The 18,678-nt window shown below is 32.9% G+C and overlaps 1 protein-coding gene across 1 annotated transcript in view; it reads right to left on the reverse strand.

The window, feature by feature from the left end:
• Positions 1–7,201: 7,201 nt before the first annotated feature.
• Positions 7,202–18,678, reverse strand: part of LOC124539911 (octopamine receptor beta-1R-like) — a 109,444-nt gene continuing 97,967 nt past the window's right edge. Inside the window, exons 3-5 of the mRNA XM_047117282.1 lie at positions 11,414–11,611; positions 9,537–9,704; positions 7,202–7,580 (exon numbers count right to left, since the gene is read on the reverse strand). Of these exons, the coding sequence (XP_046973238.1) occupies positions 7,403–7,580; positions 9,537–9,704; positions 11,414–11,611 (544 nt within the window). The 3' untranslated portion in view covers positions 7,202–7,402. The remainder of the gene's footprint in view (positions 7,581–9,536; positions 9,705–11,413; positions 11,612–18,678) is intronic.

Consider the following 18,678-nt stretch of genomic DNA (forward strand, 5'->3'; position numbering starts at 1 on the left):
TAGAATACGCACATGATAACCGATGTTTTCGGGTTCAAACCCACGTGCTCATCTGAATTGTCCACTGAATTTTCATGTGCTTACTTTGTGTTTATAATTCATCTTGTGCTTGGCGGTGAAGAAAAACATGGTTAAGAAACCTGCATGTGTCTAATTCCAACGAAATTCTGCCACGTGTGAATCTACCAAACCGCTTTGAAGCAGTCTAGTGAAACATGCTCCAAATCTTCTCCTCAAAGGGAATGGAGGCCTTAGCCCAGCAGTGAGGAAGCAGCAGTTCACAGGCTAATGTTGTTGTTGAAGTGATCTACCAGATAACCAGATATCCAGAATTAGATACTTGAACATAATGCTTCAATCCCTACATTCAGATATCAGACACCATTTGCGTTAGTCTAATCCTGTACATCGATAAATTATAGACACAAAGGCAATATTATCTTGGAAATCGCATTTGTGGCGTGAGAAATTGTTCTTGTCGAGCCAATTTTATGAGAGAAGATAGCAATTTGACATAATTTGTTCGTCTTCCACCCTAAGCTGAGTAAACAAAATAAAAATTGAAATACAGGACCTAATTAAAAAGGTACTTATTTAAACAGCCCGCTGTTGAGCAAAGCTCCTCTTAATTAACGTAATGAGTTGAAACCCGAAAAGTCACGCTATGCAGAACAACGTAATACCATAATTAACGGTGTTATATAAAAAGTTTCTTTTGTGACACGTTTCCTGAGATTCATCATATTTATGTTTGGTAAATCAAGTATGGTTTTGAAAATATAAATTTGGCAAGAAGTTGGACCAAATGATGGTCAACGGGTATTGTTAAAAATTTTAACCGTTTCGTACATCGCCAATATATCACCAACCTTGGGACCAAAGTTGTTGTATTCCTTGTGCCATAACCCCAGAAGTTTTTTGGGAAATGAGATTTAAAGTAAAAGCTGTAAACTTCATTTTTTATTTTTTTTGTAAGGTACCAACCATTTTGGTGCTTATATATGCTTTTCTTTCTTTCCAACGACGATAACGATTACGTTACGTGGCAGTGTTTATTTGGCCATCAATTAGTAAGTTTATTGACAAAGGGATTTGAGTTTGAGATTGAATTGAGTTTGACCGAATTGAATGAAAATAAACTCTTTACGAATTTTTATTTTTCTATATAGAATATGTTTAACAAATTAGCGATTGCTTAGAATCTAGTTCATCTTGAACACGATACTATAAAGCATAACTTAATGTATCTTGTACTTAAACCGCTTACACAAAACAGCAATTCAGAGTAGATATAAAGTTAGGCGAATAGCTGTCAATTACTAATCCAGACCAGATAAAAAAAAAACAAAATAAAAAAAAATTGAACATCAGCGCGTGACGTCATCGCGTAAAATGTAATTGTTATGACGTAGCGATGATTGAAAAATAAACAAGGCGATACCGCAGAGCGCGGTTTGTGAATGAATATTAAGGGAATTGTATACAATAAAACAAAGTGCGGTGATAATGGTTTTGGACGGCAATTAAAGCATTTTGACAAGCATTTTTACTTGACGTGAATACCCAAGAGGCCTATTTTTGCACTATACATGTAAGGTTGATATTATGGACTGGCAAATGGACCAACTTGGTCATAATTGGTCACTACCCATTGACATTTGTAAAATAAGAAAGATTAACATGTGGTACAATTCTATTTCCTAAAATTAATTGCCAAACCAATGAAGCCAATGTGATGAAATTCGGTGTGAACCTAACCTGAACTTTAAGGATGGATATAGGCTACCTTTTTTGCCTAACATGTGACAATCAATTCCCCAAAACACAAGCAAAGCCGCGGGCGACATCTAGTTTATCATATACATATGTAAGCTTTATAAATAAATTAAAAAAAAGAGAAAATATAAATGTACCACTAAAATTGGGAATTGGTATGTGACTGTAGTCACATTGGCTCACTTAAACCGGAACACATGTGTTTACACTTTCTTATTGATTGTCGAAAATCTAACACCGGTTCGGAATATAATACATCAGACCTGAGAAGAACGGGCGAAAGAAACTCAGCGGGATCTATTTTTTCTTTTCTTTTTTTATAATGTTACTTTACAATACACAATAATAAACATATTTTTGTTATTTGAAACAGACTGGAGGCGATCATCTCATTCCCAAGGTACAATACTGTTTGGCGTTTGAATACGCGATGAGTGGTACCGTTACCCCAGACAGGCTTGGACTAAGCTCTACTAGTAAGATTTAACCCATATAAACAGGGGGTAATTAGAAAATATATTATAACATGGTTATTACTTTCACTAATTACTTTATTCGAATATTTTTGTAGTCCGGGAAAGGTCGTAATCGTCCTCTGGATCAGCAATTTATTTTAATCTCAATCTGACGTTTATTCATTATTCGGAGCGATAATAATTTTTCATTGAAGCCGTAAAGACGAAAAAGTTACACATTGGGCCATTATAGTCTATACATATATAAAATTGGAGTGTCTGTATATAATATTAAGGAAACCGAATTAATAAATGTACATGTATGTATACGATACATGTACCAAAATAATATTTTTTTTCAGTTTTTGAATGTCTGTCTGTCTATCTTTTTCCGGCTAATCTCTTGATGTGCTGGACCGATTTTGACGAGACTTTCACTGGCTGATGAAATAAGGAGTAACTTAGGCTACTACAATAACTTTTTTGTTAAATTTAAACGCGCACTAAGTTGAAGCACTCCTTGCTTTCAAATAAATCAATTATTTCGTTCAAACGTTTGAATCGATTTTTATGTAATTTCTTCGGTTATTCAGGAGAAGTTTTTGAGCTTTACACTCGGGTTTAAACTCATAGTTCATAGTAAATTCTTATTAAGTTGTTTCGTTAAAAATATCAATAACAATGGAAGAGAATTAGGAATAAGTATGGATTTTTTTAATATGAACGAATTCTCAGCTTCGTCAGGCTTAATAATACAAGTTATAAATATCATCATAATCTTTAAATATGTATGTTTAACTTCTGAATATATTATTCAGCTAACAAGCTACGCGGAAACTAAATTAAGGCATATACATATAATATCAGATATAACTGATCTTGAAAGAGCAATGTTTTTTTTTGTCTAAATTATTTGAGTTTGCACGAACATTTTAAACACGTAAAGTATTATTTATGTTTTATATACTTACGAAAGCATGACAACACACGATAACTGTATATCAACCGCTGTGAACTACTAATATTTTATTAAATAATTTGTTAATATTTTTCTCGTTACTTAGTTTTTTAATAATTACTATGTTAGTTATTTTTAATACTGTTGATATTTTATTCATTTAAAAAAAAATTCACGTACATAAATGTTGATACAATACTAATGTGTAAGGCAGTGTAGAAGAAACAATAAGGTAAGGCAATATATTAAATGCGCGAGATGGACCGTCGATCTGATCAAGTCCGCGGGGTATCGTTGTTCAGCAGTAGAGCTGAGATAGTCCAGTGGTTAGAACGCGTGCATCTTAACCGATGATTTCGAGTTCAAACCTCGTCAAGCACCACTATATATATGTGCTTAATTTGTGTTTATAATTCATCTCGTGCTCGGCGGTGTAGGAAAACATCGTGAGGAAACCTGCATGTGTCTAATTTCTTCAAAATTCCACCCGCATTGGAAAAACGTGATGGAATATGTTTTAATCCCTCACCTTAATCAGAGAGAAAAGGCCTTAGCCCAGCAGTGGGAAATTTACAGGCTGTTACTTTACTTTATAAATTTAAAAACTGCTACTGGAAAATGACTGAATGAACGAAGCAGACAGTAGATTATGTCTTCGCTATAAACCCTCATCAAAAGCCCATTTTTAAATATTCAGTTCGAGAATCAATTATTTGGACCTTTGATGGAAATGTCCTTAATTCAAAAATGCCTCTAACTGCTTTACAATAAAGTATATTTTCCTTTGCTGGTGATTGGATTGATTAAATTCAACTCCTTTTAGAATTAACTATAAAGCTCAAAACATACTGGATGCTTTAAATTATTGCATCATATATCTCGATTTTAAGCTATAAATGAAGAAATGGTGTATTATTAGATATCGATACCGATTTTTAAAATACTAATATTATTATTTATTAATAATTAAAAACACATGTTTTACAAAACACAGTATCATTATAATCCGCTAAGCCGTTTCGTAGTTCAGTGATAAACTTTGAGAACCTAAAACGCGTTTATATATGTAAACATCTATGTATGTATGTGTTTAACATTTATTTATATACATAATAAACTTATCCTACAAAAGGATTACAAGGCGTTTATATTAGTGACAGGCCTTTGTTGACAGGATAGTCATACGACACTATTCACTTTAGTGTATTTTTATAAAAGGTATAGATTTAATATTATAGCCATAGCATTGTCATGGACGACTAGTCTAACACTTGGATTGTTCTTGACAGCGATAAGGACAGGCGATTCAAAGATAAAAGATTGAGACTGCAATCAATTCGTTCTGGCTTTTTCTGTTTCATCTTATTTAGTTGCAAATGAATAATTTAATACTAGTCATAAATGCCGCGATGGCAAAATGATTAGAAAGCATCTTAATCGAAGAACAGATTCAAATCCGGACCTATCAATTGCAAATGAGCAAATTTCATATTTGTATCAACCAACCAGCATTGAGTGAGCTGGAATAGAATCTTTTTTTTATATGATGGGTGGCATACGATCTAGTAGCTCACCTGATGGAAAGTGGCTACAATTTGCCTCTTAATTAGTTTTAAATCTACTCCTCCTCGAAAGAAGCCTTATTATCAGCCCTATAAGCTGTGGAGCATAATATTAATTATAGTATAATATTGACATTAATTAATTATTATAAAAGTATGGCTTCGTAGCGTAAGATAGATCTTCTGTAAAAAGCCATGTTGAATATGTGTATGTGTGAATATATTTTATGTGTGTGTTCCATGTTAAATGTGTGTTCTCACATGTATCATTGTGTTGTGTGCGTAACCATCCTTGTATGTGTAAGACATCAATGTGTGTGTATGTTCGTATTTGATTTAGAGATACGAGAAAATTTCAAACATGTAACACCAACTTTCTGTTTTTACGTCAAAGTTTTAAGTCAAAGTTCATAAAACATTAATTAATTATATATTTTGTGTACTTATTGTAAATATTTGTCCTTATCTTGATGTTATTTAAATTTATCTTTTATTTTTTATTTAACCCAATTATTACTAGAAGTGCCCGCGACTTCGTGAGCCTTTGATTTTAACAAAAAAGTTATCATTGTAGCCTAAGCTACTCCTTATTACACCAGCTATCTGGTAGTGAAAGTCCCATCACATCTGATTCAGACTTTCCAGATATAAGTGGGTACAAACAGAAAGGGAGACAAAAATTAAACCAAAATTGTATTTATGCAAGCGCGTCTGAGTAGGTACGTCCTTATCATATAATCTACCCCTAAGTTGTTGTACTCAGTATTGTTTTGTTCTGGTTAGCAGAGTAAGTGAGCCAGTGTAACTACAGGCACAAGAGAGATGACATCTTACTTCCCAAGGTTGTTGGCATATTGGTGATTGGCGTATTGGTGATTATCGTATTGGCGAGTGGCGATGTCATGTATGACACAATTGGTCTTTATAAATTTGACGGCAACAGTTATATGACTGCTTTCTTTAAGAAATGTGAACTTCGGACTAATCCGATACCCACCTCTCATTGACATTAGCGATGTAAGAAATATTGATCATCCTTTACAATATAGCGCCATCAATTATGCAATGTGTTATTAGACTAAAAATGAATTATTTAGATTCAAGCCCAATACGGTAGGGTTGTTATAATTTATTAATAGAAACCCATTAAATTGCCCAACTAGGGATTTCAGTTCACGACCGTGGATTAGTCACAAGACAGAAATAATTTATACCTATTAATCTCGAGATATTCATGTATTATGAAAACGGCAAGGTCGAATCAAGGTATTCAATTTTTAGGCCGTATAATCTTGTGCTATTATTAAAAGAAAAAAATTAAATTTCAGTGATATAAAACCACAGACTAAAGCCAGTTAAAAGTTAATAAGCCGACACATGTCACAAATGTCAACAATTTAACTCGTATATTTTGGCATATTTCGTGTATACAAAGTTTAGACGAGTTTGACTTAAAACAACTTCGTCGTTAATAGGATTCGTTTGAGTCAATTTCATAAGTTTAATTATCATTTGCATATTTCATTCGTTAAGATTTATATTAAAGATAATACACAAGAAAAAATAAACAAAAGTCTAAATTAAATAGAGAAATGATTGACAAATTATAGCAAAACTCGCTGGCAAATATGTTACGATCGTTGGAAGAAGATCTACGTATGTCAGTGTAGTCTGTACTTAGGAGGCTAGCACCTTCCTGATCCAATGGGCTTAAGCTTTGAGCCAATTATATACAAAATCTTGCGTCAGGTTCGTGGTTAAAATAATTTTTGAAGAATGACTGAATATATCTTTTTAAATAAGCTCAAATCATCTGACCAAATTTCATTTTCATCATTAATTTCATTTTTAGTATCAAGCAGTTAAAAAGTGTACTAATAATTGGTGATCTAGGGGGTAGATGTATCTGCAAACCAATATATCTCATTAGCAATTCTAAAGCAATACATCCATGCTTTGTATTTCAGCACTTGTAATATAAAGAGTGAGGTTAAAAGTAATTGGTACCTGCGTTATGGCGCGATAAGGAGACGGCCCTGGATGTCAAATTTGAATTAGTATGTGGTACCTGGAGTCCTTTGCATGCCATGTTGAGGACCCTTGTACAAAACATCATTTGATTACAATCGATCCTCAATGCATTGCCTTCGTACAAAAAAGGAAGTCCACGATTTTTCTTGGTCCTTGTAACGTAGCCTGGCCCCAGTCAAATATAGAACTGGAGCACCTAGGTGGTTTCGGCTGGCTGTGTATGTAATGAGGTTACATGGTTTTATGATATCCATGAGAAAGAGCTACTAAACCAATATTCATAAAAGATATAAGAAATGCAGTGCCTTTCGGAAAAGTTCGTCAGTATATAACATTATTGTAGAAACAGTTACTTTTCGTAGTTTCAAGCGTGATTTTTATGGTCTCGTTGTAATTATTATGAATAGCTTGTGTTAAGATGTCCGTGTATATGTGTACAGGTATCCACTTACAATCAGATGGCCCATATCTACCTTCTTAAATAGGTAAGTATATATTTTAGCAAAAAAACTGAACAAATCCAAATAGTGACCCATTGGAAAATGCCATTACGAAAACCAAAAATACATATAAATATACAAGATGTCAAAGCTCACAACCAACTCTTTAGACCAATTAAATTAACTTCCAATTATAATGTCTTCCGGTCTTGAGCATGAGGGCTGATGTGCTCGGAGTACGTCCGCTGAAGTCGATTTGATGCAGTTGTTCATGTGGATGTCTGATGATGCGTTGGAATGGTGGTCGCGACGGTGCATCTGGTGACAGTAGCGGCGACCGAAGTTACCACATATCGACCTGGTGGCAACGAGAATTGTCTCGGTTTAATAAGAAATTTAGTTAGATTCGATTTAAAATATTTCACAGCACGTGTTGAAGGAAAATTACATTTGAACTAATATATGTTAATATTTTAATTTTCTTATGACTAATGAGCTGAGATGGCCCAGTGGTTAGAACGAAAACATCGCGAGGAAACGTGCATGTGTCTAATTTCATCGAAATTCTGCCACATATGCATTCCACCAACCCGCATTAGAACAGCGTGGTGGAATTTGTTCCAAGCCCTCTCCTTAATGAAAGAGGAGGCCTTATCCCAGCAGTGGGAAATTTACAGGCTGTTACTTTAATTTAGGACTAATATTTTTGATTATTTATACATGTAGATAGGGGAACAAAAGAACCAAAACTTGAAATTGGACCTCGCCATATGACATACTACTTTACTAGAGTGCATTGTCTTAGTAGTCAACTTTCTTTAATCTTTTTTCGATACATTCTAAGTTTTGACACTCTATCTAGATATAAATAATTTAGAACTAACACATTAAATTCGTATTCAATAAAACAATATGCAAGAATCAACAGGATCGATATAATTATTTTTAAAGAGTACTTTCAAAACTATTTGGTTCGTCTATATGTAAACCTGATTACGGAAGAACTTTAATATATGTATATAGAAATAAAAAAATAAAAATCTATTTAAAAAAATAAGGGAGAAAGCATAAAAAAGTAAAACTCGTCCGAAGTTTTGATTAAACCAGTAGTCGGTGCAAAACTTATTGAAGTTGGTTACATCTTTTATTTTTTCTTCCGTAATATTATCAAAACGCATTATTATTATAGCCTTATAACAGATTATCAAGTAAGTCATGTTTTTAATAATCGGTGTACAAAAAAAAGCCACAAACATAACCTAAAAGAGTTTTTCAATCGTGTCGCACATTACAAAAGTTCACTTGACTTACTTACTGGCGTCGTATACGCTGTAATACCCACTAAAAACCAATAGTGGCTGTCGCTTTGGGGGGAGAAACGGCATCTCTTACGCCTACCTATTATGTCAATATATGTTTATAACTAGTGATAAGTTGCAAAAACGCTCAGGGCAGTTCTTCTGTTCAACCTACTATCGATTTGAATTACATTCTTACTTGGCTCTTTTTATAATTATTCACGCCCAGAATTTTTTTTTATATATTGATCGAAATCAAAAGCTACAAATGTCTATATCGACTGGAATAGTGGCAAGAATGCTTGAAGCATTTCCTTATTGAATCACTGATCCTCTAGGCCAAAATAAGCAAGCCAAAGTCGTGGAGGAGGATTAAACGTGTTTTTAAAGATTCAGATTTTCATAATACAATTAGTTTGATAAATATAAATAAAAATTTTAACAATAAGAAAAACCGACTTCAAACAAAACACTATTTTAAAACAAATGAATATGCACTAAAAAGTAATAAAAATAATTACGTATTCCACATATTTTTTAGAGTCCTCCTAAGAAAAATGAAATGAAAAATGTTAGACTACTTAAAAGTCTATTTACGATTATATAATTTAGCTATAGTTATTGTTATATTTGGAGCCGGTGTCTTCGGTTCGGTTCGGTTGAAAATTAATTTCGTCATTGAATCGCAACTCTGATCCTCTAGGCCAAAATAACCAAGCCAAAGTCGTGGAGGAGAATTAAAGGTGTTCGTAAAGATTATCATAATATTATATAGATTTTCATAATACAACTAGTTTAACAACAAAAAGAGAGCCTGATTTTCTTTCGCCGGTTCTTCTTAGGTCTGGGTGTTTCCTTTTCCGAACTGGTGGTAGTATTTACTTGCCTATCAATAATAAATGGAATGTTTCCATACTGAATAAATGAATTAAAGTTTGAGTGATAATTATACCCAAGTTCAAATGTGTGATTATAGTACATTGTTCTTAGAAAAGAAATAAATAAACAAGTCTTACCTGCAACATGAGTCTAAAGTCTTCCTGAATGCTGCTCGGAAATCCCTGTTGAAGTATGCGTATATTAATGGGTTTAGAGCCGAGTTGAAGTATCCCACCCAGAAGACCGCTGCCACAACCGGTGGTGGTGACGGACACGACTCGCCACAGAGAGCAGTTATTATGTACCTGACGGACAAAGATTCGTATTACTATAGAAAAAAATGAGGCTGACACAGGACCCTCGGCACATATGGACATCCAAATGAATACATATTTAAATAACTTTCATATAAAAAGAGTATAATGGAACGTAAACGTGACGTGAAAGTATGGAATAAAATAAATAAAAACATGCGATTGTACTGAAAATCAATATTTTCTTACCATTTTTTTATGGTATAGGTTGGTGGACGAGCAGATGGGCCACCTGATGGTAAGTGGTCACCATCACCCATAGACAATGACGCTGTAAGAAATATTATCTATTCCTTACATCGTCAATGTGCCATCAACCTTGGGAACTAAGTTGTTATGTCCCTTGTGCCTGCAGTTACACTGGCTCACTCACCCTTCAAACCGGAACACAACAATAATGAGTACTGTTATTTGGCGGTAGAATAACTGATGAGTGGGTGGTACCTACCCAGACGGGCTTGCACAAAGCCCTACCACCAAGTAAAACAAATAAAATTTTAACAATACTAGTTATCACCCGTGGCTTCGCTAGCGTTTAAGGGGTCGGTCGTCAGCTGTTAATAAGTCGACAGACAGAGTTTCTGAAGCATTTAAAATATTAGTACAGTTAGTGATTATGATCTCCTGGCTGATTTTGGCCAATTAAATTGCATTGGCTAAAATCATTTTGTATAAGCCAAAGTTATGCTCTTTGCCGTCAAGCTAGACGAAACGGTGTTATCCCCCAACGTGCGCAAATAGATCAATAGATTTGATATAACACAGAAAAAAGCACGTAGGGGATTAATTATAATTTTAATTAAGAAGAGAAATTTTTCTTAATTAGTCTTAAGCCGTATTTCTTATCTTTTATCTAATAAACTTTAATAGTTTTTTTTAGTATTTTACAGCAAAATTTATAACTCTTTATTTTGTATTTGATTTTAATTTAATTTTGTAAAATAACGATTCAAAAGTACTAGTTAAATTGCCAACTCGAATAAAGTGTATTTTGGTTTTAACTAACTTCGAGATTTGTCATTCTAGACTCAATGAAACTTTGTTGAACGAAAGTTATATTTTAATGTAAAAACTTAGCCAGCAATGAATTTCTGAATTTGTTTCCACGAAAAGGAAGGAAGATATTTTGTGAAAGAAGTGTCAGTGTAAATTATATTGACTGGCTCTTTGATCTAGTGAATAGACAAAGTCGTGATCCTGGAATTAAACTCCAAGATGGGTGATAAAAATATTTTAGTGCTGAATAAGTTTCCGTAACACTTGTTTCGGAAATTACGTAAAACCGTTGATTCTGTACCTACTATATACAGTCGCGTCAGATTTGACGTCCATTTTATTATTATTTTGATTAATTATAAGAGAAAAAAGTGCAACATCGTTTGCGTCACAGTTACAGCCTCGCTTGGCTTGGTTTAGTTTTTAATTTAGTTTTAGTTTTATTTAATTTTAATTTGTGGTAGATTTATGACTATCAATAGCCAAGTCACTTCCATATTCACCAAAGATTTTTGACTTTGGATTGGGGTTGGTCATTGTTTCCGAAACCAGTTAAGACGTCATGATCATTATTGTATAAAAACTTTTTGGTCTACTAACTAGGTAATGATAACATCAATTATAATGAACTTTTGAAAAAGTACACATTGGTCGTTAATACAAACAATAAGTAATAAGTATTTAAAATTTAAATACTTGCTTACCATAAGAAAAACGGCAGCCAGCAAGCCAAGAACGCGCTCATGATGATCCCAAGAGTCCGTGCTGCTTTCCTCTCTCTCTTCATTTTGTTGCTCGCCATCGGCTGCATCTGAATGCTCTGGCGTTCCCTCATGACATCGCCTACCGAGATCCCATTGATTTGCAAGTGCTTGTCCAAGAGTAGCGCCGCTACTTTGCTCCTGGTGATATGAGATTTTATATATTAATACAGATTAACACATTGGTCTTATCTATGTATATAGGATTGTTTAAGCTACTTAATTAATACTTGTCAATATATAATAAGATACGGGGAAATATAATCAATTTATCATTTTCATAATTTAAAAAGATTATTGAGACTAAATTAATAAATAAATCGTATTATTCATTAAAAGAGTACTTTTGGAAAGAATCGCCTCGGATTCCATGATAGGACACTAATTACTGTAAATAACAGCATTGTATATTTGTTTATATGAAAAGAGCAACTATGCGCTTTGTTTTGTTTGTGTTTTATGATATAGGTTGGCGGACGAGCATATAGACATTAATGTTTTTGGTGAGATTTGAATTCCGCACATCAACTGTCAAACGCATCATGACAACTAAATTTTGTTAGCTATGAAAAATATTAATATGGAAGCAATCTTAGAAAAGTAAAGAATCTGGTTATTTACGAGGAGACATTGTTAATAATAACATTAAATGTCGTTTCTCTTACAGAGAAACTCAATTTTGTTTCATTAACTGTGTCATCCTAATAAAAAAGAAAGATTCGAAGAAAAAGAATCTTATATATATTTCACACAGGGCCATAAAGACGCAATACGAGTACAGCTGCATTTGTCTAGTTTCAATGAAAATCTGCCGAATATCAAACAGATCTATTTTTGTATATGAATGAAATCAGTTTTGGATTTTAAATAAATGGATAGATTTATGTGTTTCTAATTGAAATTACCATGTTTAGTGATTCATATTATTCAAAAACATTAATGCAACTTGATCAATATTGAAATAAAAAATTATATCAATTAAATACAACTAAATCTATATAACATATACTGCTTTAAATTCGATAGGTATTAGCTGCGCGTAATCGAACTCTTTTTCCGTTAGAAGATTAAATTAACCTTAAGTTGTTTATTCTCAGAAATATAAATAAGCTTGTTTATTTGTGTAAAGCGATGAGGTAAAGTCTCCGAAATATATACCAAATATCACTCAAAATAAAAGTGTCTGATTTCGACAACGGTCTCGTAAGTCATAGGCTTTCAGCCAAGTCAAATCTAGGCTAAGCGTGCTGAGGTTTTAAATTTCAAGCTCGTCAAAATCTTGCAAAGATTATAGTGAGGATATACCGTTGCTTTCAATATTAGTCTAGACTTCTATACTAAAATTATAAAGAGGAAAACTTTGTTTGTTTGTAAAGTACAGGCTTTGAACTTGATGTCGAAAGACTCGCATTGAAGTCTAGTAACTTATCAATTAAAATTACTAAATTATTAATTGTAAAATATTCATACAGGTGAGATACACCAAACCCGCCCGCCCGGCTCCGCGCGGGTGCAATACTAATACTAAATATACCACATATTTTGTTTAATTACGACATCATATTAGAAACTTCTAAAATGATTATCAGTGTTTTTTTACTATATTGTCAATGTATTTTGTAAAAAAACCTTTCAATCGAATCACCCATTAATAAAAAAAAACCACATCAAAATCTAATGCAAATTTTTAAAAATGTAAACATACAAAAGGACAGACAGTGATAAGCGACTTTGTTTTATACGGTGTAATGTAGCATGTAGTCGATAGTGACCATCATGATTCACACATAACAAAAAATTTGATCACAGGTCTCGTCAGTAACATTTGCACATAATTCCAGGCAGCAAGCAGCTTTTAATTCGTGCTCATTGCCAAGTCACTATAATTATAATATAAAGAAAACTATCGATACAATTACTAAATGTTGATTTATAACTACAAAATAATTTGAATAGAACTTGGCTTCTATGAGATCTCAAAACTTTTTACGATGGAAAGACTGCATCGAGAGACGTGGCATTTTATACATTTAATGTTTTTGGTGGAATAAGTATTGCTCGTTTAAGAAACTGTTGATTACTTTTGGTTAAATCTTAAAATGTATACCGAACATATTCGAAATTCAAATTGTATTCGTTGGTTCTTGATATACATCTGGCACTGTAATTAATGCCATGTTCAACTATTGAAATTTCAAAACGTTCATTTTTAGACCAATACCATTATCTACTTGAAACGTTGATGGATATAGAGGAAGGGGAGGACCAAGGAAACGATGGATGGATTGTGTGAAAGACGATATAGTTGGAAAGAATGTTACTTCTGGGATTATATACAGAGAAGTAAAGAAGAAGAAGATGCTTCTCTGACCCCAAATAAAATTGGGATAAGGGCAGAAGAAGAATGAATAAGACCGACAGACCGAAAACTCTTCGACATTGGCGTATGTGCCACCTTAAGAACTAAAATGTACTGGAAAATTTAAACTTAAAATCGAAGTGAATAAACATTGTATATTGTTGGAAGAAATAATACGAGTAAGAACATTATCATTTTCTTTGAATTCTGATAAATTGAATATCAATTCTATACAAAACATGCCAAGTGTTAAGCCTCTTTCTACTCGTGAAACGTAATGTAGATCTTATTATACACGAGCTATTTTATACAAGACGTTCCAACTTAACTGACTTCGAACAAAAGTTAAAGTAAATATTTGAATATCAAAGTCATGAACGAAATTCGTCGCTTTTATATGAAAAGGTTATATGTATGTGCAAATTTAAATTTATTATTTACTAGCGACCTGACCCGGCTTCGGACCGGTGCAGAGCTGATGCTAAATATAGTAGAGAACGTCTAAATTATCAGTGTTTCTTAACTATATTGTTAAAGTTTTATATTTTGTGTCTTATTTGCAATTGTAAGATCAACTGAATAAGTAATTTACTTCAATATGTATGATTTGGTGATTTATTTATGTTATGATATTTTCGAAGTTAGAACTATTTTTGGTTTATTGACTTATATTCTTATTACAGTTATTTATGTTATTGTCTTTTTTTAATCTATTTCACTTCTGTATGCTAAATGTATAAAAATTTATATGTGAATGATATTTTTGATATACGTTATATGTAGCTAATATGTAAGAGTGAATCTGATCGAAAGTGACTACCACCGCCCATGGAATGCAATATCGAGTGCTTGCAGGTGAATGCTTGCAGGCAAAAAAAATTAGGCTTCACAGACTGTTGGTAAATACATTATTCAAAACCTACTTGAAGTGTGTAAAGATCTGTAAAAACATATAAATTTCTATTAGAGATATATTTTATACAAAAATATTTATTATCTGTGTATTTATGCAGCTGTCATCATGATTGACACAAATCGCGGAAGCGCGGGAAAATAAGATATGTAAAATGGCGCGGTGAAGACGGTGTGTGTACAGCGTGTTGATATTTAAATAAAATATTCAATACAATATATAAATCATGCTTACATTTATATTATTTATTTAAATATATACATTAGTTTATGTTCTACTGTATTAAGAATTATTTAACAAAAATGCTATATATTTTAATATATATTTTTGTTGTTTTGTTAAATATATTAAAATATCTTTATTAGAAATGAAAACTTCCTCCTAGCTTGATTTTTTTCGTGTAACAATTGTCGTTTTATTTCAACTTATTAACAGAGAAACCTTAATAAATTATATATCTAAACCGTCCACATGAATCACTTTATCTATTAGTGAAAACCACATGAAAATCCGTTCAGTAGGTTTAGAATTTATTGGGACAATACAGATAAACATACGTGACTTTGTTTTATAATATGTCGTGATTAACAAAAAAAAAAACGAAAAGCAGATACATAGCAAATAAATATAAATAGTTATTTGTGTTTTTTTAAATGATAGCTTTTTGTCTAAGTATGAAAATACGAAGCTGTTGTCCGCAGATTTGCTCGCGTGGATATTGATTATATCAAGGAATAATTTGAAATATTACTTTAATTTATGGTCTCTGTGTATCCCAAAATTTAAAGTTACTTAAAGAATGACAGACTTCCATACAAACTTTCAACCCAAATTTCACCCCCTTATTATTAATTAAATTAGTAATTTCAAAATGCCTTCCTTAGTGAGTGTCTATTCAATATAAACAACCCTACTCACCAAATTTCATGGCCCCGACATTAATAGTTTATGCTCGGCGATGATGTATCAGTTAGTTCAGGACATGTTACTTATATTAATGTACCTACCCACCATTGCACGCGGTCAATATTTATACAGTAACTAGTTTTGGTTCATATTTGAATATATTTAAACATTTAATGTTAATAATTCTTATGGTAATAAATTAATGAATATTAATATTAAAATATGACTAGCTCTTTCTGTCTGTCGCCCTTTTACGACCAAATTGCTGAGCCTAATTCGATAAAATAGGATACGAAGCAAGTTTGAACTCCAAGAAAGGATATAGGTTACTTTTTCCTGACACATGACAACCATTACTTGGCGGTAGGGCTTTGTGCAAGCCCGTCTGGGTAGGTACCACCCACTCACCAGTTATTCTACCGCCAAATAACAGTACTCAGTATTGTTGTGTTCCGGTTTAAAGGGTGAGTGAGCCAGTGTAACTACAGGCACAAGGGACATAAAATCTTAGTTCCCATGGTTCGTGGAGCATTGATGATGTAAGGAATAGTTAATATTTCTTACAGCGTCATTGTCTATGGGTGATGATGACCACTTACAATCAGGTGACCCTTATGCTCGACCGCCAACCTATATCATAAAAAAGTGAGCGAAACCGGCAACAACAAGCAAGAATATATGCGCTATAGGCCTAGTTGTCTTAGTTAAGAGAGTAACAGGCATGAGGGACATAGTATCTTAGTACCACAGATTCGTGTGACATGAGATATTATATTTCACATAGTGATAGTAAATATTAACCAACGGGTAGCCCATTTGACGGTCTTTCTACCTATTTTAATAAATAAGACTGTTATCTTGTCTATGTTATATACATAGAAATTATATACATATGGCATAATATTTGTATATAAGTAGTCTCAGCCACGCATTGCCTTGGCTATTATATTTTGAGTTATATTGTACGATAATATTTTTCCAAAAGTCTGAAACACGAAAAAATTTGTTAAATAGCGGTTTTTGCTTGTTATGCCTTAGAGAAGATAAATAAATCCTTTTATTATAATATCAAATGAAATAAAAAAATATATTCGTTTTACTGAATTATTTATATATGAAGAGCTGAGATGGCCCAGTGGTTAGAACGCGTGCATCTTAACCGATGATTGCGGGTTCAAACCCAGGCAAGCACCACTATATATATGTGCTTAATTTGTGTTCATAATTCATCTCTTTCTCGGCGGTGAAGGAAAACATTGTGAGGAAACCTGCATGTGTTTAATTTTTTCTAAATTCTGCCACATGTACATTCCACCAACCCACATTGGAACAGCGTGGAATATTTTCCATACCCTCTCCTTAATGGAAGAGGAGGCCTTATCCCAGCAGTGGGAAATTTATAGGCTGTTACTGTACTTACTACTTTTTTATGTATATAAATTACATTGGTATTAAATTGATTATTACGTTGAAAAAAAGACCATTGATTCTCCACAGGTAATACCTTTGAAGCAATGCACCATTCGATTGCAAATATTGGTGATCTGCCAAGAACAAACTTCATTTTAAATTCTCAAGGCTAATGGGTTTTTAGCATTGTCAGGCGATTTTAAACTGCCTTCGTATAAAACTTAATTTACAGTTGATATTTAATAATAATAATAAGTGAATTATTTATTTTTTATGGAATAAGTTATAAACGGTACCATCTGACGCAGGGGTCACCACCAAACATTGATATTGGTTTCAAAAAAAAATCAAAATAAAATGTATTCCAGTGGGCTTTTACAAGCACTTTTGAATCGTCATTTAACAATTAAATGAAGCTACCACCGGTTCGGAAAGTAGATTCTACCGAGAAGAACCGGCAGGAACTCAATAGTTACTCTTTTTCAACATTTAAAAAATACAATCATATTAGTTAAATGCAATTATATACGTATGTAATGTATCCTGCCTGGAAATCAACAGGTATGAATTCCAAGCTTTTTTATCATCTACAAAATCTTGTATCGAATAATATGCCTTTTTTCCAATGTATTGCTGTTAGAAATATTTATCATTCCTCATATCACTAAGCTACCAATGTTATATCCCTTGTGCCTGTAGTTACACTGGCTCACTCATCCTTTAAATTGGAACACAACACTAATAAGTGTTATTGCTTGGCTGTAGAATACATAATGAGTGTACGAGTGTAAGAGTGGTACTTAGGCGGGCTTGCACAAAGTGTTACCACCAAATAAATATACAAAAAATGACGTTTTACGGATATAATAATAATAACATGAAATCGTAATTATTCTTGTCAAGTAGAAATATAATTTATTATTTAAAAACTCCCTTTGCATCTCACAATGTATATATAAATTTAATAAAATAAGAGTGTCTGCTGGTATCCTTTGTAACTGTGACGGTCTATGAAAAGGCTTTAGTATTAACGAGATAATTAAATAATATGTGAATGAATGAAATAAACATGAATGAATGAATGATGAATATTTATTTTTAAGTATGCATTCATTAATAACGGATATATCACACATGATATTGTTAGTAATGGCGGATCTACACTCAGCGTGGTCATATTTGCATAACGTATTCACTATTCCTGTTAGCTACGACTATTCACTTATTTCATTATATTGGAAAATTGCAAACAGACCAATGAGTGCTTCCATCCAACGGTCGGATTTACGGTGCTATGTTATGTTTTTTTTTGCATAAATACATATAGCATTATAATATTAATATTGTGTAAATTTCCCACTGCTGGGCTAAGGTCATCCTTTTAGGTGAAGGTTTGGAGCTTATCTCACAACGCTGCTCCAATGCGGATTGATGCATTCACAAGTTGCAGAATTTCGTTGAAATTAGACATATGTAGGCAGGTATCCTCACGATGTTTTCCTTCACCGCTGATCACGAGAGACATTATGAACACAAATTAAGCACGTGAAAATTCAGTGAACGGAGTTTGAACCCGCAATTATCGGTTAAGATGTATGCGTTCTAATCACTAGGCTATGT

This window comes from Vanessa cardui, chromosome 23 (genome assembly GCF_905220365.1).
Source record: "Vanessa cardui chromosome 23, ilVanCard2.1, whole genome shotgun sequence".
In the NCBI taxonomy this organism is placed as follows: domain Eukaryota; kingdom Metazoa; phylum Arthropoda; class Insecta; order Lepidoptera; family Nymphalidae; genus Vanessa; species Vanessa cardui.